Source organism: Bos indicus, chromosome 18 (assembly GCF_029378745.1).
Source record: "Bos indicus isolate NIAB-ARS_2022 breed Sahiwal x Tharparkar chromosome 18, NIAB-ARS_B.indTharparkar_mat_pri_1.0, whole genome shotgun sequence".
Classification (NCBI taxonomy): domain Eukaryota; kingdom Metazoa; phylum Chordata; class Mammalia; order Artiodactyla; family Bovidae; genus Bos; species Bos indicus.
The window spans coordinates 36,394,476-36,417,984 of NC_091777.1; the positions used below are offsets into that span (position 1 = coordinate 36,394,476).

General features: G+C 49.3%; 2 protein-coding genes across 2 annotated transcripts in view; one reads left to right on the top strand and one right to left on the bottom strand.

The window, feature by feature from the left end:
• ZFP90 (ZFP90 zinc finger protein) overlaps positions 1 to 23,509 on the top strand; it is a 97,754-nt gene that overhangs the window by 23,357 nt on the left and 50,888 nt on the right. The window lies entirely within an intron of this gene.
• On the bottom strand, positions 3,853 to 4,150 carry LOC109572077 (HIG1 domain family member 1A, mitochondrial). The gene has a single exon (XM_070770824.1). The coding sequence runs from the start codon at positions 4,114 to 4,116 to the stop codon at positions 3,853 to 3,855; it is 264 nt and encodes an 87-aa protein (XP_070626925.1). The 5' UTR covers positions 4,117 to 4,150.

Sequence of the window (23,509 nt, forward strand, 5' to 3'; positions counted from 1 at the left end):
TGCAATGAATGAAGGGGTTGAAAGGGTGTATTTAAGGTCTTGGGGGCAAATCAAAGGAAAGTTTGGGAGAGGCTGGTTTACCCTTTTCCGAGTGGATCTAGGCTTTATTTTTTTCTTCTACTGTTTTTGGGTCTGGAAAGGGAGTGTTTCTGCAGGGTTTAGGGGTCAGCTCCCTGCGCCGAGTCTGTGGAGAAAGAAGCGGGAGGTGGGGGTGCTGCCTGCTGTATCTTCCTCAGTGCTTCCTCAGCCCTGTCCCCATCAAGACCCAAGATTCTCAGCCTGGTGTCCCCAGCTTGGCCCATTTCCAACCTCACCTTCCTTTCCCCGACTCTTGCATCAGCCCTCTGTCCAACTATCTAGGCTGGTCACCTCAAGGTCACACCCCATACCTGGTCTACACCCTTCTTCCAGTCCCTCGTTTTTGCACATAGGAATGACCCTGTACTCAGTCGCCTGAGAATCAGCTTGGGTCCCAGATTCTGTCAGCTGCACGGGCCTGTTCTGGCCCTGGCTCCCTCAGCCCTGGCTCCCCTCACATGTGCTAAGCCTGTCTCTGAGGCTCAGTCTTGTGGAATCTCTTCCCCTATGGCCTGCAACTGGTAATTGGGCCTAATCTCATTTTCCTCTGCATAGCTTTCCCCTGTGTCTTATCTCCCCACCTAGACTGTAAGCTCCTCCTGGGCAGGAACGGGACTGATCCTTTCTCATTCTACTGTATCTCCTCAGCCCCTGGCCTCATCGGTGCAGCACCAAATTGGCAGTGATTGCCTTGGTTTGATTTACCCGGGTCTGAGTCTTAGAAGGAAGGTGAGAGGTTTGCTAGCTGTAGTTAATAGTTTTCCTGTGAATTCTGGAGAGGAAACATGCTGTGGTGGCACAGAGATGCAAACTGTTCTCAGGGCTGGAGGCTAGGGCTTAATAGGAGCTGGAGCTCATTCCTGAAGGTAAGGGGCTATAGAAGAGGGGTCCTGAGCTCAGAAGCAGCCCTTCCACCACCAGGAGCATCCCTGCCTACAGAAACTTCTCCATTGCTGCCCCACGGGGAGGGCAGGAATGCTTTCGGTGCCCAGCTCCAGGAGAAAGTGCCCTGTCCTTCAAGCTGCACTTCTTGGGAAAGGATCTGCTTGTGAGCAGCCTCTACCAATCTGCTTGAACTGGATTTAAAGGTTTCAGAAAACATGCACACCATGCACTGCAGAGGGTACTTTGGGGGCTGAAGGACAAACCATGCATGGTCCCGGCTCTTAGTAAACTCGCCGCAGGTGAGTAGGGCAGGTGATATGTGAACACATAACTTGAGCATGATGCAAGTCCCTGACAGTCGATAAAGGCAGGAGCTGTTTCCTGGAGAGGAGACATTTAGGATGAGACTTCAGAAGACTAGGGCTTGGAGAAGGAAATTGCAGGAGGAGGAATCTGTGTGAGCAAAGGCAAGGAGTTAGGATCATGCAGGGCATACTCAGGACAGGACTAAGTTGCCTGAGCGTAGGCTGAGATAGTTAGATGGGAGCTTGGGACCAGTCGGTATATATTCCTGGAAAACCAAGAGGCAGAAGGTAGAATGGTGTTTGTCAGGGACTTGGGGGAGGGGGAAGGGAGTTGTTTAATGGTACAGACTTTCAGCTTTGTAACATGAAGTGTTTTGGAGATGGATGGGTGATGGTTGCACAACCATGTGGCTGTTCTTAACACCACTGAATTGGGCATATAAAAATGGTCAGATGGTATATTTTATGTTGTAGGTATTTTACCATACCCCTGCCCCCAGCTAAAATCCTTGAATGCCAGCTTAATGTTTCAGGGGTATGACCTCTGAATTAGACAAACAGGCGCAGGTTGGGTAACTTTGGCTTCATAGTTGGGTAACCTTGGGCAAGTTAGTTCACTTCTCAAAGCCTCAGTTTCCTCATTAGTAGAACTGAGATGATGTCACAACCAACATGCGAAGGAGCTGTGAGGAGTAAATGAGGATATGGCTGTGGCATGCACAGTGTGCACCTGCGGTCAGTCAGGAGGCACGCAGCAGATGATCACTGTTGATGCCATGCTGAGTCTCTACCCTTAGGGAGCCCGACCCTGATGGAGGGTCACTGGAAGGGGCAGGATGTGAAGCCCATGCCGTAGACAAGTAGACAAGTAATGCTGGGGGCTGTGTCAGGAGGCAGTGGGGATGCTCGGGATGGAGGATGAGTTTCCAAGGTTGTGTGGAGCCAGAAATGAAGCCAGCTTCACACACACACACACACACACACACACTCACACACAGTGATCTTGAATCCACTATCCTATTTTGTGCTTCTTATTTTTCTCATTTTTTGTGTGTTTATTTTTCTTTTGTATTTATTATTTTATTAGTCTTTTTTTCTCTATTAATTGAAAATTATACACTGTATTTCTTTTTCTTTTTCCTTTTAGATTTCTTAAACATTACCACATGCATACCTATCAAGATCTAAGGTTAATCAATTTACCTTCCTCTTTGCAAAATCTTGAAACATCTTAACTCTGTCTACCCCCTCCTGACTGTTACATTATTATAATGTGCTTTAATTCTCTCTGGTTTTACTGTGACCTCAAAGGACCTTATAATTCCTGTTATATTATACAGCAAATGTTTGTTTGGCTTTACCCACGTATTTACCACTTTTTTTGGCTCTTCATACCTTTAGCATCTCAGATTTTCCATCTGGGATAATTTTTTTTTCTGCCTACTGTACATCCATTTACAATTTTTATTAGGGGTATGGTTGATTTACAAAGTTGTGTTGGTTTCAGGCATACAGCAAAGTGAATCAGTTTATATGTGTGTATATATATACACACACACTCTTTTTTAGATTCTTTTTTCATATAGGCCATTACAGACTATTTTTTTGTGTGTGTGTGTTCATTTACTTTAATAACACTACATTTACCATGTTATCACCATGGAATGTAAATTCAGGTTAGATGAGAATTTCACAAGTACAACAACGCATTCTGTGATATACCAAAGTTTGTATAATGTCTGACCAAACCAGCTTGCTCATCAATGACTTCCATTATAGGCATTTTATTTAGTTGATGATACTTCTGAAGAAAATAAACATACTGCACACATTTAAAAAGTGTTTTTCATTTACCTTTGCATTAGCACTTAAAATACATGTTTCAAAATAATTTAAAATTATTCTAATATAACAGCAGCAAAATATAATTCTGCAATTACAAAAGAGCTAAAAGGGATCCACAAGTTAAGTTACTCTCATGTTTATAACTATGATTCTAAAGTAAATACTACTTCAAAGTGGCTCTGTTACCAGCTTTTTAGTTTTGGTTTAAAAACACACACAGACTTGCAGGGAGGTTTATAATGTTGTATTCCATGCACTGTTCTAAAAGGGTTCCTCAAGAGCCAACCAGCCCTTAAAACAGTACTCAGTCCACAAGGCCGTCAGAAAGTTAAATTAACTGGGATAAATAGGATTCCTACATTACATCAAAAGCATATGATATTCTGCAGCAACTGGGAGCATTTTCAGGATTGGCATGTTGTTTCTTTAGAACTAATTTCAACAGAAGAGTTTAAGAAGGTGGACAGGTACCACTATCAAGTGTATTTAAAAGTGACATGTTTATTTTGTGCTGATCTGACTTCCCTGAATGACCTAGCTAGTGAACTGGTCACCAGTAACTTGGTCACCAGGCAATCAAGCATGCAAGAAAGGAAGCCAGTATTCAAATTACCATGTTCTTGTCTGACCCAAACTATTTTCAGCATAAACATATAACCTCAATATGAGATGTCTAACTAAAGCAAGCACCACCAACAAGACCAAGATAGCATCTCCTCTTCTAAGGTTTAGGTTTTCCTCAGAATTCTTGATACAGGGAATAGCCCATACCAAGAGTCACTGCTCCCACAATAAAGCCTTGGGCTGCCACACGCATGTGGATCAGGTGAACAGACATTTTAGTATTTCCCCTGCTCTTCAATCTATATAATCCATGTGCAACAATTGCTGCAAAACCTGCCATTCCAATGGGGACAAATGGTGCCTCTCTAGCTTTTCGGATAAGTTTAGATCCCTGATCTTCATCATATGAAGAAAGAGAAATATCTGTGTCGCTTGACATAGTGATCGAAGAATCTTCAGACAACTTCAAGATGTTTCAGGTTCCTACCAGATTCTGATCCATTACAGAGTATTGAGTAGAGTTCTCTGTACTCTACAGTGGTTCTTATTAGTTATCTATTTTATGTATGCTATGCTAAGTCACTTCAGTCGTGTTCGACTCTGTGCGACCCCATAGACGGCAGCCCACCAGGCTCCCCCGTCCCTGGGATTCTCCAGGCAAGAACACTGGAGTGGGCTGCCATTTCCTTTTCCAATGCATGAAAGTGAAAAGTGAAAGTGAAGTCTCTCAGTCGTGTCCGACTCTTAGCGACCCCATGGATTGCAGCCTAACAGGCTCATCGGTCCATGGGATTTTCCACAAGAGTACTGGAGTGGGGTGCCATTGCCTTCTCCGATTTTATGTATAGTAGTGTGTATATGTCAATCTTAATCTTCCAGTTTACCCCTCGCCTCCTCCTACCTGGTAACCACAAGTTTGTTTTCAACATCTGTAATCTTATTTCTATTTCGTAGATAAGTTCATTTGTAGCCTTTTTTTTTTTTTTAGCCGAATATACATTCTTTCCAATATCCTTTAATGAGAATTCCTTGGTTATACATTCTCTCAGGTTTTGTTCGCCTGAAAAATGTTTGTTTTGTGCTCTTTCATAGACTGAATGAGTTATTTTCACCGAATAAAGAATTCTGGCCTGTCAGGTCTCTCCCACTCCCAGCTTCTGTTGTTGCCATTGATAAATCAGCTGTAATCTAAGCACACTGACTTTTTATTTGATTCTCCCTCTCTAGCCCGTATTTTCTGCAGTTTACTGTGTGTGTTTAAGGGTGTATTTCTTTCTTTTCCTCTTCTGTTTTCAATCCTGCTTGGAATTTCTTGGGATACTTAACCTCTGTGAATGGCATCTCTTACAAGTTCTGGAAAATTCTCACCCAGTATGTCTTCAAGTATTGCCTCTCTTCTCTTCTTTCTCCTCTCTTACCAGAACTCCTACTAATGATACACCACTCTTTTTCTGTGTCTCTTAAGCTTTTATTCCGTATTTTCTATCTTTTGGTCCCTCTGTGCTGTTTTCTGTTGTTTATTTCTAATCCACCTCCCAGTTCACAAGTTGTCCCTTTTGCTAAATCTAATCTTATGCATTTTATTTAAAAAAATTCATATTGAAATATAGTTGATTAATAATGCTGTGTTAATCTCAGGTGTAGAGCAAAGTGATTCAGTTATACATATGTATTTTTTTTCATTGCATTTTAAAATTTCAGTTATGTGATTTTGTATTTCTGGAAGTTCCATTTACTTCTTTCTCAAATTGGTTTGGTCACATTTTATAGTTTTCTACTTCCTGCAGATATTTTCAAGCTTGTCTTTTATTTCATTACACATAGTATGCATGATTGGCTTATAATCTGTCCGCTATCTGAAGTTGTTGTACATCCATGTCTGTGGTCTCTGCTGGGTTTTGTTCGTTGTTTCCTTGTGTACTTGGTTACTTTTGACTTGTGTACTGCTCAAAGTTACTTGAAATTTTACTGATAGTTATTTGCTGAAGCCTGGGGTGGAGCTGCCTTCCTCCAGAGAGTATTTATCCTCTGCCAGGCAGCAGTCCAGGAGTGCTTTGAACTGAATTCATGACTTAAGCCGTTTTGAACCACTCAATGATACGAATTTGGGCAGCTACTCTGTAAGGAGTCTAGCTTGTGGTTACAGGTGCTCAGGGAAGAAGGGTGCCCCTCTTCTTTTGCCTTCCCCTGGAGGTAAGGCCTTCTGGGGTGCCAGCTTAATCTAAGAGGGTCTCCTGGTAGGTCCCTGACTTGTGACAGGCCCCAAGTTTTAGCGTGTGTCCCCATTGTCCCTCAAAGCCATTCAGACTGAGATTTACATATACCTGTAGCTGCCAACACCCACAGAGCCAAAATGACTTTGGTGCTCCTTACTTTTCACAATTCTAGCCTCTCTTTTGATTTGACCTTATTCCTTTCTCTCTTGCCAGTTTTTTGATACTTTTTAAAAAGAGTTTTTCGTGTCTCATCTAGTATTTGGGGTTGTTTTCAGCACCTGTTTTCTCTGAAACAGAAGTTGGAGGAGCTTCTCATTCTGTTTGATTTTTAAAGATTGAAGTATAGTTGACTTACAATATTAGTCTCAGGTGTACAACCTAGTGATTCAGTATTTTTATAGATTATGCTCCATTTAAAGTTATTACAAAATAATGTTTGTATTTCCCTGTGCTATACAATATATTCATGCTGTGTGATTTTGAGTAGGTCAGTTTTCCTTTCTGGGCATCAGTCTTATTTACTTCAAACGGTGGCTGGGAGAATTAAATGAGAAAAGGAAGGTAAAGACAGAACTCTACACGTAGTGCTTGTTCCTGGCATAGTAAACAGCTGTTCCCTTTCCTCTTATGTCCTGGTGGGGCTGGATCCCTGGGACAAAGCAGGAGCCCAGTCATTAAGTCTGAGGCCGAAGGTTCTGGGGGGCTAATGCCCAGAGTTGTGTATCCTTTTTCAACCCCTGAGATACCAGCTAAAGTTTGACCCACACATGAAGGTCTGTAGCAAGCTGGGCTGGGTGCCAGTGATAGAGGAGGTCCCTGACTACCAGCTTCAGTGCTGGGGAGTATGAAGGGCCCCTGGTGAAGTCTGGACCCATGGCCTCAGCAGCATCCCCAGAAATGATACCTATTAGGCCTCCAAGGGTGTTTGACTGCACATACTTTGTTCACACTTGGCTTGTGAACCTAGCCTCTGGAGGAGAAAAAAAAATCCCCTGTGTCTAAAAGATCACTGGGAAGTATTCATTCCCAGAGGAACCAGTTTCTGGAGTCAGGAGGTCAGAGTGCTTCTCTCTGGCCTGAGGAGCTGGAACAAAGGAGTCCCCTGGAGGCTGTGCAGGCTCTCCCCAGAGTCAATTCTGACCCCTCCACCCGCTGCTATTACAGTTCTGCCACCCACACCCACCCCACCACCAGTGTTAGCCTGGGTTACCACAGCACTCCCTGACTGCAGAGGGTTTTAACACGTTTCCAAGGTCATAGATACTGCTTTTTATAGATAACATAAAATTCCCAAAGAGAATTCCTGAAACTCAGGGTCAAATGACACTGCAGTATCCTGTCCTCTCAGCCCCATTTGGTGTTAGTTGGGGACCCTCCTGTCCTTCCCTGAGCTTAACCTCAGTCATTTTGGTCTCCATGGCCCTTGTACCAGTTCCCAGATATCCACTCTGACAGTGCGCACTGCAGGATCCCAGCCCAGAGAGATCCTTCTTGATCTCAGAGTCAGGTGGGGTGGGAGCAGGTTGGAGACAATCGCATTGGCTATAGAGCAGCCCAGGTCTGTAAGAATGAAAAGTCGCACTGTCCTCACTCACTATAGAATACTTTATAGAAGGAAGTCACTGGCTTATCAAGTGCAGCCCTTTTTTCCATTTTTACCTGTTCGCATGCATAAAATAGACAGCTTTTAAAACAAGCTCATCTAGCTAAAAAAAGGTACAAGCCCTTACAAAATGGAAAATGAGATTCAAATGGGGATAAAATGCATCATTAAGGAGCCCTGGTCCCTGGGCTGCGGCAGTTTAGGGCCTTTAGGGAAGGCAATATCCTTCTCGAACCTTCCCGGAAGGTTCAGCTCTATCCTAATTATCCAGTGGGGAATCGGTGTGTCTTCAGAGGAAAACATTACTAAGGGCTTTTAGCATGAGCTGTCTCCAAGACATTCCCTACAGAAGCAGAGAGAGGAGAATCAGGCCAGCACCAGACTCAGGCACCCATTCTTGTATTGAGAGGCAAACATCACTGCATTTTTTTTTTTAATCTGGGAATTTCTCTGGAATTCTTTGAACTCCCATAGCAAAGTTTATAATTCTTTCAAGATGCTTCTTATCTCGCATCATAAGATGTTTTTTGGAGATGTACTTGTGTTGTTTCCTTGGCCTGGGCTGCCCTCTCACCCTTCACCTACCTGGCAAACCTCTGTTTATTACTCAGAGACTGTTCAAGCAGCACCTCCCCACAAGCTGGCCCTGACCATTGACACTCCCAATCGAAAGATGTAGCTCATCTAATTCTGCCGGACAGTGAGCTCTGAATGAGAATATATAAAACAAGTGCTACTCCCAACCTTCCTTCCTGGTACACCTGTTTTGGAACATTCTTTGAGCAGTTCACAGAGCACTTGGGATTGTGTTGGCTTCTTGGTCCCCCCACTGGGCTGTAGGCCCCTTGTGAACAGGGTCAAGTGCCGCCCTACCCCTCACTCCTACTCTCCACATCCCCAGGTCCAGGCTTGCTGGACCAGACTCTATAGGCTTTATGGGTCATTGAGCTTCGGAATGCAGGCTGCGACCTCCATGAAGCAGGGTGTTCATCTGTCTTCCCTGAGGCATCTAGTATGGGGCTCCACGTTAGCAGGCACGCTCAAAGTACTTGTGAAAGAGGGAGTGAGTTGCAGGCCCTTTGAAATGGAAGATGCTAAGATGCTGAAAGTCTTGGCAACTTTCCAAAGCAAAGAATGTGGACTTAAGAATGAGTTTATAGGACCTCACCTGGTGATACCAGCTTGAGAAAATTGCAAGCAATGCAACATTAGAAGGTACATCCCTGAGGGAGGTGTCACAGGATACCTTCAAGGACAGACTGAACTTTAATGAGCCCTTTGGTGGGAAACCAGTTACTACACCAGTTAGGATGGGACCCAAGAACAACCAGCTCACAGGTGGTTCTCCTGAGGGGTAAAGAATGGGAGCAGTTCCCCACAGGGATACTCGAGTTCTGAGAAAAGTGCAATGTTTATGATCGTCTGTCTGTGGTGTCAGGAGTTAGTCTGACCAGGGTTGGAACAGCAGCATTCTGCCTCCAGCCCAGGCTTGTTACCCTGGGCAGTGCCTCTGGCTCATGAATGTCCTTCCTCCCTAATATGCTGCTCAGGTGCAGGAATTTTAGCCCCAAGCACACATGTGTCTCTAGCTACTAGCCTAGAAGCTTGTAGGGCATCATTTCTGGGTATTTAGTCTCCCAGATTTGAACCCTGAAGACTGAGTTCCCCCAGGCCTTCTGCGCTCAGCCTCTGCACTGTTCCCTGATTGATGAGGCTGAGTGGGAGCGCTCATCTGCCTGCATGGCCCTGCTCCCAACACAAAGATGAGCTAGCTTAGCTAAGGCTGACGCTAAACGGGAAGGTCAAGGCTGCAGGGCTGTGTGGCAAAGGGGTCGCCCTGGCACAGTGTTCAGCCAGAGACTTGCTCAGGACCCCTGCACCATGGAGGATGAGGTCAGGACTTTTAGGGTGCTATGGGTGACAGTCACCCATAGCGCGGGGCCCTCCTGTGGGTCCCTTTGTGATGTTTCTCTCTCACTGTGTCCGGGAATTGCTATAGAGCCTGCCACCCACTTTGCTCCTCTAAGCTGCTCACCGCAGATGGGATTTCTTGTGTTTCCCACCCGACCTGGGGCACAAACAGACTTTGGAAGCTCTCGATGAATCCCAGGACCAAGAGGCAGAGCTGGTCCTTCTCCTCTGTGAAGGCTGCTTGTGTTCCCTTGGAAAGGGAAGAAGGGTGCACCCTGTCCATCCCTACCTACCTGAGGCGCTGGCTGAACCCTGAGCAGTGCAGTCCTCCCCTTCCCAGGGAGACACCCTGCCTCTCCTTGGAGCTGTTCCTTCTGCCCTGCTCCCCCATTTCTTAGCTCCTTAGTTCTGAACCCCCACGCTGACCCACCTCACCTTCTTGGGCAGGTGGAATCTCCTGAGTAAAGCCTGATGGTTGACCATGTGCCTCGCGCTGGTAAGATAAGGATGGACATGTCGGTGTCCCTAGCCTCAAGGAGCCCCCAGTCTGGCTGGGACAGACAAATGCTGGTGACAGATTGTGTACCTGGGCTGTGGGGTGCAGAGGAGGGAGCTGTTCATTGTGACCCACTTCCCCAGAGAGGGCACAGCTGAACAGGGCTTGACACAGGAGGAGTTCTCTGTGTGGATGAGGCAGCAGATGACCCAGCCGCTGGAAGGGACAGTGTGCACAAAGCCACAGGGGCCTGGCACCTTCAGGGAGCCACAGCTGATTGGTTGCCATGCAGTAGAGAAACACGGGAAGAGGCTGGAGAGAACAGCCAGGATGCAGGAAACTAGGCCTTGGAGACCAAGCTGAGTGGGGACTCTGTCCTGAAGGCTGCAGTGAAGGTCCAAGGAGACACACCTGTTTATTCCTTTTTAAAAATAGCGTTATTAAGGTATAATTGACATATATAAACTGAACATACTTAATGTGTACAATCTGGTGAGCTTTAGTGTATATGTGTATATAACAGATATATGTGAAACCATCCCCACCACCAATGAACACATCCATCTCCTCCGGAAGTTTCCTTGTGTCCCTTTGTCATCCCTCCATCCCATCCTCACTGTTTCCAGGCAACCATCCATCTCTGCTCTCTGTTACTACAGCTTAGATTATATGTTTCTGAATTTTGTAGAAATGAACTCATCTAGTATGTACTACTTTTGCTTGTTCTCATCACTCAGCATATTTGTTTTGCAATTCATCCATGTTGTGTATATTAATAATTAATTCCTTTTCATTGCTTAGTGGTATTTCATTGCATGGATTATACCACAGTTTGTTTATTTCTTCACCTTCTGATGGACATTTGGGTTGTTTCTAGTTTGAAGCTGATGAATATCTGCATGTGAATGTTTGGGTAAGCAGCTAGGAATGGAATGACTGGGTCATATGATAGGTATATGTTTAACTTTTAAAGAAATTACCAGACTATTTTCCAAATGGTTGTTTGATTTCACATTCCCATGAACAATGTATGACTTTTTCACATACCCTTTCTTGACTGGCTATGAAATGTAGGGTGGACCCTCAGAACAGAATCTCCACTGCATCTGTCTAGCTGGTGACTACAACTGAATCCCTGAGACATGCACTCCTCAGGCCCGAGACAGGGAGGGAGGGCTCTCCTGGAAATCCTTCCAGAAGATGGTGTCAGACTTGGCATCATCTTAAGAGGCTTGTTTGTCAATGATACTGCCCAGAGGCTGGAGGAATTGAACAGGACCTGAGGGTAATGAACTAAGGCATCTCTAGCTCAGCACTTGAGAAAATTCCTCCGGGCCCAAAGAGCCACAGTCCAACAGTTACAGCCCAGTTTCCACAGAAGTTCATTTTTGTGTTAATCAGTGATTTCAGCTAGTGTCAGGGCCCCAGTCAGTTGTGGGAGAGGTCTGGCCCCTGGCTCAGGGCCCTATTCCAAGGAGACAGCCTCCAGGCCAGACTTCCCTAGGAAGAGTCATAGAACTGAAGGCTCTAGAACCCTGGGGACCACCCAGGTCAAGGCTGCTGATCTTGGCCCATTCCCCTCAGGCAGGAGCTGTGGAGCAGCGTCCAGGACTAGAAGGCAAGGCTGACGTCCATGTCCCTCTGGTCACTGTGGGGGCCTGGCCTTTCTGAACCTTGATATTTGTATGGTGTGAGTGAGCCCCACCAGACTTTGGAGTGTGCTCTTTGTTTGTCCATTTGTTCATTCATCAACATTAATCAGTGCCTCTTTGGAACCAGAGATGACTCAGGCAGGTTGGGGTCAGGTTGTGAAACCCTCCAGTCCCTGCTAAGGGATGCGGATGGTATTTATGGGAGGGGCACAAGTGGTGATTAGATCAGGCTTGTGTTTTAGAAAGGGACCCTGGCAGCCAAAGCAGAGGGTGGATTTGAGCGTGGACACACCACGGGCAGGAAGGTCATTAGGAAGAGGCGACGGGGGATCTGAGTGGGTAGTGGTGGTGAGAGGACAAAGGAGGGACTTTCTTGTAGAGAGAGGAGAGTCCTCCCTCCCCATGGCCACCAGCCCTTTCTTGTCTTGGCTTCAGTGACACTTCTCTTTCCCGGCTTCCACCAAAAACCCAGAATACGTAAAAAATAAATAGAAGGATGGTTGGAGGGATAGAGGGATGGCCATTTGGCTCAGGAGCGAGTCAAGGCACACATCTCCTGCCCACCCATCCATCACCTCCTGCCTGGGCAGCCATCCTTCACTGAGACAAAGGTGGGGACTGCAGGTGTCTCCCTGGCCCAGCAGGATGTTAGTGATTCCTATCTGATAGCTTGCAAATAAACGGACTCCTGGAGGCTGTCAGTCACCTGTGAAACAGAGCCCTGCTGTCCTCTCTTGCCAGGATTCCTCAGGCAGTCAAGGACCATAACTTTGAACTTCTGGGAAGGAAAGGCTTCAGTTTCCCATGGAGTCCCCATCCTTGGGGGCAGAAGGGGAAGGGAGGAGAAGCCAGAGCCTGGTGGGGAGGTTGATGACTCAGCTTGATGACGCCAAGGAGCTGCGTCTCGGCTGTAGTCCCTGAGCCTTGCTGCCATGTGACCTTTTTCTGGTTACTCACAGTGAGTCCAGCACTGTCCTGGCAGGTTTCTGTGATTTAGACTGACCTGCAGAGTTCAGTGCCCAGGTGACCTCAGAATGGCATTCACCATAACCAGAGTTCATCTTCAAAATGTGTGCATGGGCAGAGTTAGGTGGGAGAGCTGAGAGGGGCCATGGGCAGGAGCGGTGTGTGTCTGGTGTAGAGGATAGAGCACGGGGGTCATGCAGAGAAGCTGAGAGTCCTGAGTTCCAATCCCTTGCCCCACCCTCACTGGGTGACCAGGGGAGACAATCCCTTCCCCTCTCTGAGACGATCCAGACCCCAGTCACAGGCTCTGCAAGTTGGTATTTATGTCTGCATTCCCTCGGCCTCAATCTGGACCCTGTGAGGGTCAAGACACTGAGCACAGACCCTCTGAATTGGGTTTGGGAAGAGGGGTCAAAGATGTTTACTCCTGCTTCTCCTGCTCAGGATGCAACTCGTGGACTAGCTGATGCTGAGGGTTGACAGGGCACTTAGAGGTGGCCACTCAACCCTCCATTTGATGTTAGGTGAAATGGAGGCCTGGAGAGGTTGGAAGAGGAGTCCAGGCACTGGCAGATATGGGCCACGCTTGTTCACTTGGGCCCTGAGGGCTCCCCAGGGTCCTCTGTGTTTGGCATTGTGGGGTACAGGATACCAGTGGTCACTGACTCAGAACTGGCCTGTTCCCTGCCCTGCGGCACCACCAGCAGGGCCTTCCTGCCCTTGCCCATTGAACCACTGAGACTTCTCTCAGGGCCTGCCCAGTCAGGCCTGCTGGCGGATTGGGCCTCCCTGTCCACCAGACTATTGCCATGATAGCAGCAGGTGTGGGGAAAGTGGTCCAGGCATGGACAGCACAGGTGAGGAGCCCCCGGGCAGGATGGAGCTGGAGAGGCCCAGTGCTGGGAGATAAGGCTTGTGCTAAGCCGGTGGTGCTTGGCACACAGAGCAGGAGCCCGGAGGTGTTATTACTCTCAGTCCAGGGTGGCCCTCCCCTGGTTCGATGGGAAAGACCAGAGCCGGCCACTGGATGGTGGTGCCAGCCTGAGAAACCCCAGGAAGGAGGCCCGTGATGAGGTGTTTGGCCCCAGCCAGGTGGTACAAGCTGGGCATCCCAGGACCCAGGGCATGAATTCTTGCTGACAACTGGGGAACTTGGAGGAAGGGGCACTCTATAAATCTCCATAGCACTGCCAGTGGGGCCCACTTGGGGTGGCTGCCCTCCCACCTTGGGTGAGTGAGAAGGAATGTGGAAGGACTGGGCAGGGCATGCACCGGGGAGGGGGGCTGTGATCTCTGTGCTGTGTTTGTGCAGCAAACACTTCCCCAGACCTCCTGGTGCTACCTGGGAGCTGCAGATGTGGGGTACACAGTCCAGAGGGACATGGCTCTGCCCTAAGGCACAAGTCACCCCCACAAAGTCTCCTCCGGGCTTTTCTCTGTGTCCTTCAGGCCTTGCCTGCTCAGGGGTAGAAGAGATGGGCTGCTTGCTGAGTGTGTGATGGAAGGGGAGGAGCAAGTGGCCAGACAGATGGGCCCTCAGCCCCCAGGCCTTACACCAGTTAGCATGGGAGGGAGAGCGACTGGGGCTCCAGCAGGTCTGGATGGGGGGATGGTGGGAAGAAATGAACAGGCCGGGTAAGCCCTTGACCTTGGCCTTCCTGCTGGTCACCAAGCTCCTCTAGAGTCAAACGTAGAGTCCTTCAGACGTGGCAGACCCTCCTCCACCCTTTCCCACATGTCCTTTTCACCCCCAGCAGCACCTCGACTCCTGCTCCTTGACATCCCTTCCTCCCTCTTCCAAACTTCCTCTGCTCCCTCCCAGGCCCGCTCTGTCCTCCAGGTCTTGCAGGATGCTTTCCCTGCTGCCCCAGCCCTTGTGGACATCCTGCCTTATCTACTCCTGTCCCACTACCAGTCTCAGGCAGGCTGCGGAGCCAGTGAGGGAGGCTGCCAGAGAAGGGAGTGGGAGGTGAGCAAGACCCAGACCAGCAGATCTACAGCTGGGTGGGGCCGGAGTGGAGGTTGGAGGCCACCAGGACTCTAGGGAACTAGGCCCGAAGGGGAGATCATCTCTCTGGAGTCTGCCAGGATGGGTAGCATAGATGAACAGTGGAGGCCAGGTCAGAGAGCTGGGCTGGTGGGGCCAGGCAGGTGCTTCACTCAGGGTACCAGCTGCGGCTGTGGTCAGTGGAAAAGACAGGAAAATGGGGGCGGCCAGGAGGCCTGGGTCTGGATGTCTCTGGTTGGTGAGGTGAGGCTGAGGCCCTACCACCTGCAGCCTCTCCCTTGGGACTCCAGGCAGCAGAAATTGGGTGTGGGGCAGAGTGACAGGATCTGCTTGGGAGCCACTGAGAGCTCATTTGGGTACAGAAGTAGATACCCCTATTTGTGGGGCTCTACCCATAAAATGGGGCAGCGCCTCTGTCCTTACAGGTGTGGAGTGGAGCTCATGGGAAACAAGTGTGGCCTTTGAATGAGCCTTTGCCGTGGGCAGCTCTGCCCCATCCTTCACCCTTACTCTTGGTACCACAAGTGCATTTGTGCCCCGAGTGGGGCCACCGTGGGTAGCTGAAGGTGTTCTCAGCACCAGCTGTCACAGCCTGAGCCAAGTTACCACCCCGCCAGCCAGCCCATCCTAGGTGAGGAGCTGAGTGTGGTGAGACAGCAGGCGTCCCACTCATTTTGAGCAAAATGGGGCTGTTGGCACAGGTCCAGTCCTGCCTTTTGTCCCCACCTGAGCCTCACGGTGACCGGGGTGCTGCCTGCGCTTCCCCTGCAATATCTGCACCTGGAGGCTGGTCAGCCACACACCACAGGCCGCAGGATTGACTGGCAATAAAACATGTCGATTCATCATCATTAGTCATGGGGGGAAGAAGATTAAAGTCATGAGGAGATACCATCACACACCTACTAGAATGGTCAAAAGAAAAAAGCTGGCAATACCAAGTACTGGTTAGGATGTGAAGCAGCTGGAACTCTGAGCCATAGCTCGAGAGAAGCAAAATGGCACAACCAATTTGGAAAACACTTTGGTATCTTCTTATAAAGCTAAGCATGTCCTTACCATATGATCCAGAAACCCTAATTCCTAGATATTTAGCCAAGGGAAATTAAGTTAGAAACCTAACACAGAAACCTGTATAGCGCCATTTATCGTGGCCTTAGACCTAATTGCCCCAGACTGGACAACAATCCAAATGTCCTTCAGTTGGCAAATGGATAAACAAACTGTGGTACGTCCACATAGCAGGATGCTACTCAGCCATGAAAAGAAAGCAACTACAGATATGAGTGGCACTAGAGATCAATGTCACATGTATTTTGCTGAGTGGAAGAAGCCAGACTCAAAGACTTCATACTGCTGATTTCATCTGCATTTTGAAAGAAGCTAAATTATAGGAACAGAAAACAGATTAGTGGTTTCTGGGGCCTTGGGGTGGGGTGGGCTGGGACTCTTGACTACAGAGTGGCACAAGGGAACCTTTTGGGGTGATGGAAATATTTTATACATTGAATATGATGGTGATCATGTGATATGTATTTATCAAAACTCATAGAACTGTTTACTACAAAGGGTAGATTCCACTCTATGTAAAAGATACTTCATTAAAACTAACTTTAAACACACACACATGTTAATCACAGCCACTGTTTCTGAGCACCCACTAGGCACTGTGCCAGAGGCTCTGTGTGTTTTCTCATCCATCCATTCACGTGATCGCTCACTCAGGAAGCAGTTACCAAGCATCTCTACAAGGTCCAGTCAGACCTCCCTAACACCTTCAAGCCACACGGCTCCCCAAGTTGTGTAGAGAAGCCAATGGGAAGAGGTGACCGGAGCCCAACCCCGGGGGCCAGTGGTTCAGCTTGTAGGTTCTCTGTGGTTGCATTTCCATGCGGAGAGAAAATCCTGGCTTTGTGAGCCTCTCAAGGGAGTCTGCAATCCAGAAAGAGAGACCAAGGTCATGAAACAAAGAATGATAACCTTGTTCCGTCTCTGTGGAGCTGGCCCCCGCACAGGAGGGCAGGCTGTGGCCCTCATGGGTCCAAGCCCAGAGCCTGCGCTGGTATGAATAGTGGAGGCTCTGGGCCCACTGCCACGTTCAGCCTTCTTGCTGGGTGGCTGCTCCACTGTTTGGGAGCATGTCTGTGTCTGCCCAGCTTAGATGGGAGCGGCCCTAGCTTCTCTTGTGAGAATCCAAATGTGGGAAGCCCCTGAAGAAAGCCAGAGTGGAGTACACAATGCATAGGAACACTGTGTAGGAGGAGAAATGAGCAAACCAGAGCTGCCCAGACCAACACGCCTCCATCTCAGAGACACAATGTGGAGTGGAGGGAAAATGACAAGAGGGACAGTATCTGACACCGTTTAAGTATGTTTTAACAGAGAAGGCAATGGCACCCCACTCCAGTACTCTTGCCTGGGAAATCCCATGGATGGAGGAGCCTGGTAGGCTGCAGTCCATGGGGTTGCTAAGAGTCGGATACGACTGAGTGACTTCACTTTCACTTTTCACTTTCATGCATTGGAGAAGGAAATGGCAGCCCACTCCAGTGTTCTTGCCTGGAGAATTCCAGGGACGAGGGAGCCTGGTGGGCTGCCGTCTATGGGGTCACAAAGAGTTGGACACGACTGAAGTGACTTAGCAGCAGTAAGTATGTTGTAAAGACACAGAGTAGTACCATGTGTTGTTATGGTTATAAACTTAGGTCATGAAAATATGAAAACGTGAACGAGAAAGATACAAGTGGATTAGCTCTGAGAAAGACAATAGCAAAAACAGATGAAAACAGCAAATATAGCAAGAGGCTAACAAACACATTTAATAGATCAGAGATATGTGACTTAAATAAGGGAGCTATGTTGCAAATTTTCTCTACCTTTGGCTTAAGTAGTTCATAAGTAAACAAGCCAGAGTGAACTTTGAAAACATTACACTAAGTGAAATAAGCAAGACACAAAAAGACAGTTATTGTATATGGTTCCAAAAGGTAGCAAAGGTACAAATTCAGCGTCAAAGAGTAAAATAGTGGTTACAGTGGAGCTGGGAGGAAGGAGGACAGGGAGCCATTGTCTAATGGGTGTAGAGTTTCTGTTTGGAAAGATGAAAACGTTCCAGAGATGGGTGGTGGTGAAGGACAGTGTGAACGCACTTCATGCCACTGAGCTGGATGCTTAAGAATGGTTAAATTGGTACATTTTATGTTATGCATATTTCCCCCTAATAAAAATAAATAAATACAGGCCAGAAGAGGCAAATCTATAGAGACACAAAGTAGATTAGTGGTTACCTGGGGCTGGGGAGGATACTGGGAAAATAGGGGTCATGGCCAAGGGGTGAGAGTTTCCTTTTGTGGTCATGAGAATGTGGTCATGAAATTGTCCTAAAATTGATTGTGGTCACGGATGCACAAATCTGCAAATATACTGGAAAACATTGAATTGAACGCTTTCAGTGGGCACAGTATGTAGTGCTTGACTTATATCTCAATAAAGCTGTTTTTTTTTTTTACTGCACCACGGAGCTTGTGGGATCTAGTTCCCAGACCAGGGATCAAACCTGGGCCCTGGCGGTGAGAGTGCAGAATCCTAATCACTGGACCACCAGGGAATTCCCAAAGCGGTTGTTTTTTAAAAAGCCAAAAGGAGGGAAATCCTTTCTGTGTCAGCTACTCTAGTAGAAGCTGCGATCTGTCTGATCTAGACTCAGCTCTGACACTGAGTGTCACAAAGTCATCAGGAGCCTAGAGCCTTGTCTACCCTGCCACCCTGAGACACGGGGAGGAAGCCCTGCCAGCCCAGCTCCCAGGGCTGGAGCTCTTGCCACATCCATGGGGCTGGGGGGTGGAGGCAGTCGTAGCCTCTGCAGATTGAGGTTAATGAGAATCTGCTCCAGGCTCCAGGGGCTTTGAGCCTTAATTAATACTTGCAAAGCCCTCGGTGATTGTGAAATCAGAGGTTCTGTAAATGTGCACAGCAGTGGCCTTATTAGTGCCAGCGTATTATGCCAGAGAAAGAAGCCAGCCTTCTTAGCACTGCCTTATTTCGCTGGAGACACTGGTCCCAGGGTGTCAAGGCCAGGCCGAAGCTGTCTCTCCTGGCCCCTTGTCTGGCTCTTCAGGCCACACCTAGGGTTTGAGTGGTCTGGATTGGTCCAGGGCTCCAGGGTGGCCACCCTGAACACTGTGGCCAGGCTTCTGATGGGGGTCTTCAGAGAACAATCAGGCAGACCACCCCAGCAGTCTTGGTGAGGGTCCCTCAAGGCCTACAGAAGGTGGCATCTGGCATCTCGTTTTCTGTAAATCTCGGGGCCCTGGTGAGGATCCTGGCTGTCTTCCCGGATGGCCATGCTTTTTGTGTTCGGCATGCCTCCTAGGATTGAATATAGCCAGGGCTCTGGGGCCCTGAATGGAAGACTGGCTCTGCCCTCAGCCCAGGGCAGCCTGTGAGCAAGGAACTGTTCCACATTGCCTTAGCTCAGGCCTTCCCCATCTGTGACTCCATCCTGGCCCCTCAAGCACCCTCCCCTAGCAGGCTCTGAGTTCTCCCAAAGCCACATGGCACAGCCTCTCTCCTTCTGTGTTCTGGTGCTATCCTCCCAAGGGTGGGTCCTCAGACTACCTAACCCTTTGGGCCTCCCAGCCAAGAGCACCTCACACCAGCCTCCAGGGCCCCTGTCTATGCTTGGCATCTTCATGCTGAGCAGAATGTCCTCACCTTTCAGAGCCTTGCTGCCCTCAGACACTGGGACCACAAACCCATCTGCCACTACTGGGATGATTCTCTGACCAGGGAGGTTGGAGGTAGAGGGAGGTATGGGTCAGGATCTGTGGCCCTGGGTGCCTTCAAAGGCCTGGGGATGTGGCACCCTGGAGGCCCATGGTCTTGAGGATTTGCTGCCCAGGGTACCCGTGACCCTAGTTGTCTTTGACCCAGGGCCCCCATACACCTAGTCGCTGCTGACTCGTGACCCTGGGCCAGCTTCTAGTATGTTGGCCTCTCTAACCACCCGCTTGGATGGGTACCTGTGGCATGCACTGCTGTTCGGACGTGGCACACGACCTTCCCTCCACTTGGGTTCCTGTTTCTGAGGACCTGTTTCCCAGCTCTCCATGACCCCCTAGGGATGTTGCATTCTAATGGAGGTGGTTTGTAGCTCCTGCCAGGTAACTCTGAGGATCAGGAACATCCTCCTTCATGTCAGCCGCCCCTCCCTTCCTCTATCCCTCGTGGCTCCTTGTCATCCTCTATCATAGCCAGTCTATTACTTACCTCTTTCCTTATCCTGGGCCTGTCAAACCAGATGGGGCTAAGGCATCAGAGACCCTTCTCCAAGCTGACATAGATCTCTTCCCCAGCCCTTTCCAGGAAGCAGGGTTGTGTTGTGGTTAGACCTACAGGCACTGGAGGCAGATTCCTGGTTCAAACGTCTCTACTTTTTATCTGCTGGGTGACCTGGGCAAGTTGCTTAACCTCTCTGTGCATCATTTGTATAATGAGGCAATCATAATACTACAGCACAAGGTTGTTGTGAGGGTTAAATGAGCTCATGTGTGGGGAGTGCTGGGTTTGGCATACAGTAAATACCCAAGGAAGGTTAGCCATCAAGGGTGCTGAACCAGCTGCTTCTGAATCTCCTTGAATGTCCATCGTCCATGTCTAAGAATGTATCCTGAGAGAGTGGCCAGGCATCTTGTCCAAACCCAGGTGATGCCGTCCACGAACTACCCCCAGATCTGTCCCTGGCTTCCCTCCCCAGCAGAGGAAATGCTGCGCACAATAGATGCCAAAACCCCCACACTGGAAGTGTGTCTGTGCAACATGACCCATAGGTGCCCCCTGCCCCCATCTCTGCCCCACCCAGCTGCCTCCCAGGGCCCGAGGTAGGATGAGGGGGCTGCTTAATGAGAGGGTGAAGGTCTCTGCCTAATCCCAGGGGCAGCTTGGAGAGGTCAGATTTCTTCTATTTATAGTTAGACTTCTTTACCATTATGGACCATCTCTAATTAAAGAGCTCTTTTATTATGTTTTCTTTATGTTCTCTTCATGTGGATGAGTGGGAAAATAAATGAAAGGGAAAATCATGGTGTTGTGGTTAGGAAAAACTACTGGAGAGAACAGGCTTCGAGGTCACTGCCTTGTTGGCGTGGCTGAGGTGTCCTAGGGCGTCAGAATAAGACACGGCCTTTCTCAGGCGTGGTTATGGAGTGTTCGTGGGGCAGGGCGCCCACAGCTATGGGCCTGAACCGTTGCTTTGCCATTGCCTCCCTGGCTGCCCTTAGGTAGCTCCTACCTCTCCAGGCCTCACTGTGGTTGTGTTAGTTGCTCAGTCATGTCCGACTCTTTGCGACCCATGGCCTGGTTTCCCACCAGGCTCCTCTGTCCATGGAATTCTCCAGGCGAGAATACTGGATTGAGTTGCCATTCCCCTCTCCAGGGCCAGGCCTCACTACCTTATCTTTAAAATGGGGTCACAGGCCAGCTCAGCTTCCTCGTAGGCTGGGCTGCACAGTCCCCCTAGAAACACCGAAGGATCAGGAGAGGCTGAGGCCTGGTTCTGCCTGCCCTGGACCCCGGACCTATGACCCCAGGCCTTTTGGAGTCCAGGGAACCACTGCCCCTCCTCCTTCTTTGTAGTTACCACTCCCGCTGGAGGGCGAGGAACCCAGAGTAGAGACAAGAAGGTTACCGTCTGGACTGGAAACTGTCTCCATGGAGAGGAAGGGGTTAAGGTGGTCATAGTGGTCACTGAGTTGCAGTCCCAGAGCTCCCTAGGCACAAGTCCATTTGAGGAGGGTGGCCTGACACCCTCGCTGTGGAGCTGGGCTGGACTTATTTTAAACTGGGTGGAACAAAGGACTCGGTGTCTCTGTGGTCTGTGGCCTGTGCACGTGCCAAGACTGTGGTGGGAGGGACGCCAGTGGGCCAAGCTCTCAGCCCTCATCTGACCCCCTGAGGATCATGCCTGCAGGGGTGGTGCCCTTCCTCCACCCCGAAGGTCTACTTGACTCCCCTCAGGCCAAGTAGACAGGGAAGGTCCATTCAGAGGTCCTGGCCTGAGGCACTTGAGCAAGTCAAGGCAGATGCTTAGGGGTGGGCTCAGTAGCCATGGTAATGACGAGAAGCTGAGGCTGGATCAAGGTCACTCAGGCCGAGGGAGTAGGAACATCTTGTGAGATGGAAAAGCTCAGGAGAGGATACATGCAGGGGATGAGGGGGACAGGAGGGCCTTTGGAGGAATGGGGGCGGGACGTACACTGTTAGACTTGAGCCAGACCACCTGGGTTCAAGCCCCAGCCTGGTCAATTACCAGATGTTGTGTGACCTTGGGCAAGTTAGAGAATCTCTCTGTTCTTCCATTTACTCATCTGTAAAATGTGGGTCATAATAGTAACTTACACCAAGGACCACTGAGAAGGTTAAAGGAATAAAGCGGGAAACACTTAGAACCCTACCTGACACTTTGCAGACCCCTGTGGCTCAGACTGGTCCCAGCCCTGCTCTGTCCCTCAGTGAGTAGACAAGGACAGTTGGTCTCCTGTGACCCCCTTTCCTCTGTGAGTGGCAGGAAAGGAAGGATCCCCGCCTCAGGGCTAGCAGTGAGGCCAGTCCTGGCTGCTTCACTACCCAAATGTATGGCCTCCAACAAATCACTGGGCTTCTCTGAGCCAGTCCCCGCACTGGCCATGTTGGGGTGATGATCCCTGCCTCCAGGGTCATTTAAGGACTGGGTGGGCGACAAAGGGAAAGACTCAGCCTGGGGCTGGCATGCTACAATGCTCAGCTCCTCCCCCAAGGCCTCGGTGACTCATTAGTGTAGCAAGGGACCCTAGGACCAAGGTAGCAAGTGCTGCCAGTTTCAGTTCCTTGATTTCTCACCAGTCCGCCCCCTCCCTGGCAATTCCACCTCCTTTGGCCTTGTTCAGGCCCCTTAGACGTCAGTTCTGACCCTTCACACTCAGAATGAACTTTATAACATATGAATCAAAGCTTGGGACTCCCTGCCTACCACTGTCTCTGGCTCCCCACCGTCCTCAGGGGAAGGTTCAGATGACTTGACCTGATCTGTTAGGCCGGTGTGACCTGTCCCTGCCTGCTCCCCACCACCATTCCCACAACTGCCTTCAGCACGCGCCACATAGCAGCTACATGGAGTGACTTGTTCCCTGGACACCGCCTGGCACTTTTCTGTCTCCAGCTTTCCTGTATGGAGTTTATCAAACGAGCCAGACTTGGCCTCTGCAAACCCCGCCTTCTCCCTAGTCTCACCTCCACCTGTCAGGAAACCTCTCAAGCACGCTCCAGATCTTTTCCAGCCACCCTCATGTAATCAAGTATCTGTCCTACTTTGACCTCGTCTTGCCTCACCACAGAAGCCTGCAGTGGGACAAGGAGGTTGTGGGGGGCCTGTCTTGTCTTTCTTGCTCCAGCTCACCCTCCACTTGCCAGATGCTGTGTAGTCCATCTCTTTGGGGATGGACTAGGGAGGGGGTGTGAGGTGGAGAGAGAAGCAAGAAGGACTTACTTTTAAATTTTTATTTATTTATTTATTTTTGGCTGTGCCTAGTCTTCGTTGCTGCACGCAGGCTTTCTGTTGCTGCAACCAGGGGCTTCTGTTGTTGCGGAGAATGGACTCTAGGCAGGCTGGCTTCAGCATTTGTGGCAAAGGGCTTAGTTGCTCCATGGTATGGGGGATCTTCCAGTACCAGGGATCGAACTGGTGTCCTCTGCATTGGCAGGGAGATTCTCAACCACTGACCACCAGGGAAGTCCCAAGAAGGTCTTTCTTGATGCTGCAGCTAGGATCCAACATCCTGACCTTCTCTGTGACTGATGTGTAACTTCTGGATCTTTCTCAGCTGGGTGTTTGCATGGGTTCCTCAGAGCTCCTCCTCATGCCCTCCCCAACGAGGAACCTCCAGATGCAACTCTCGGGAATGGGGTTCACCTCCTCCAGTGGCCATTTGTGACCTATGCCAGCCTC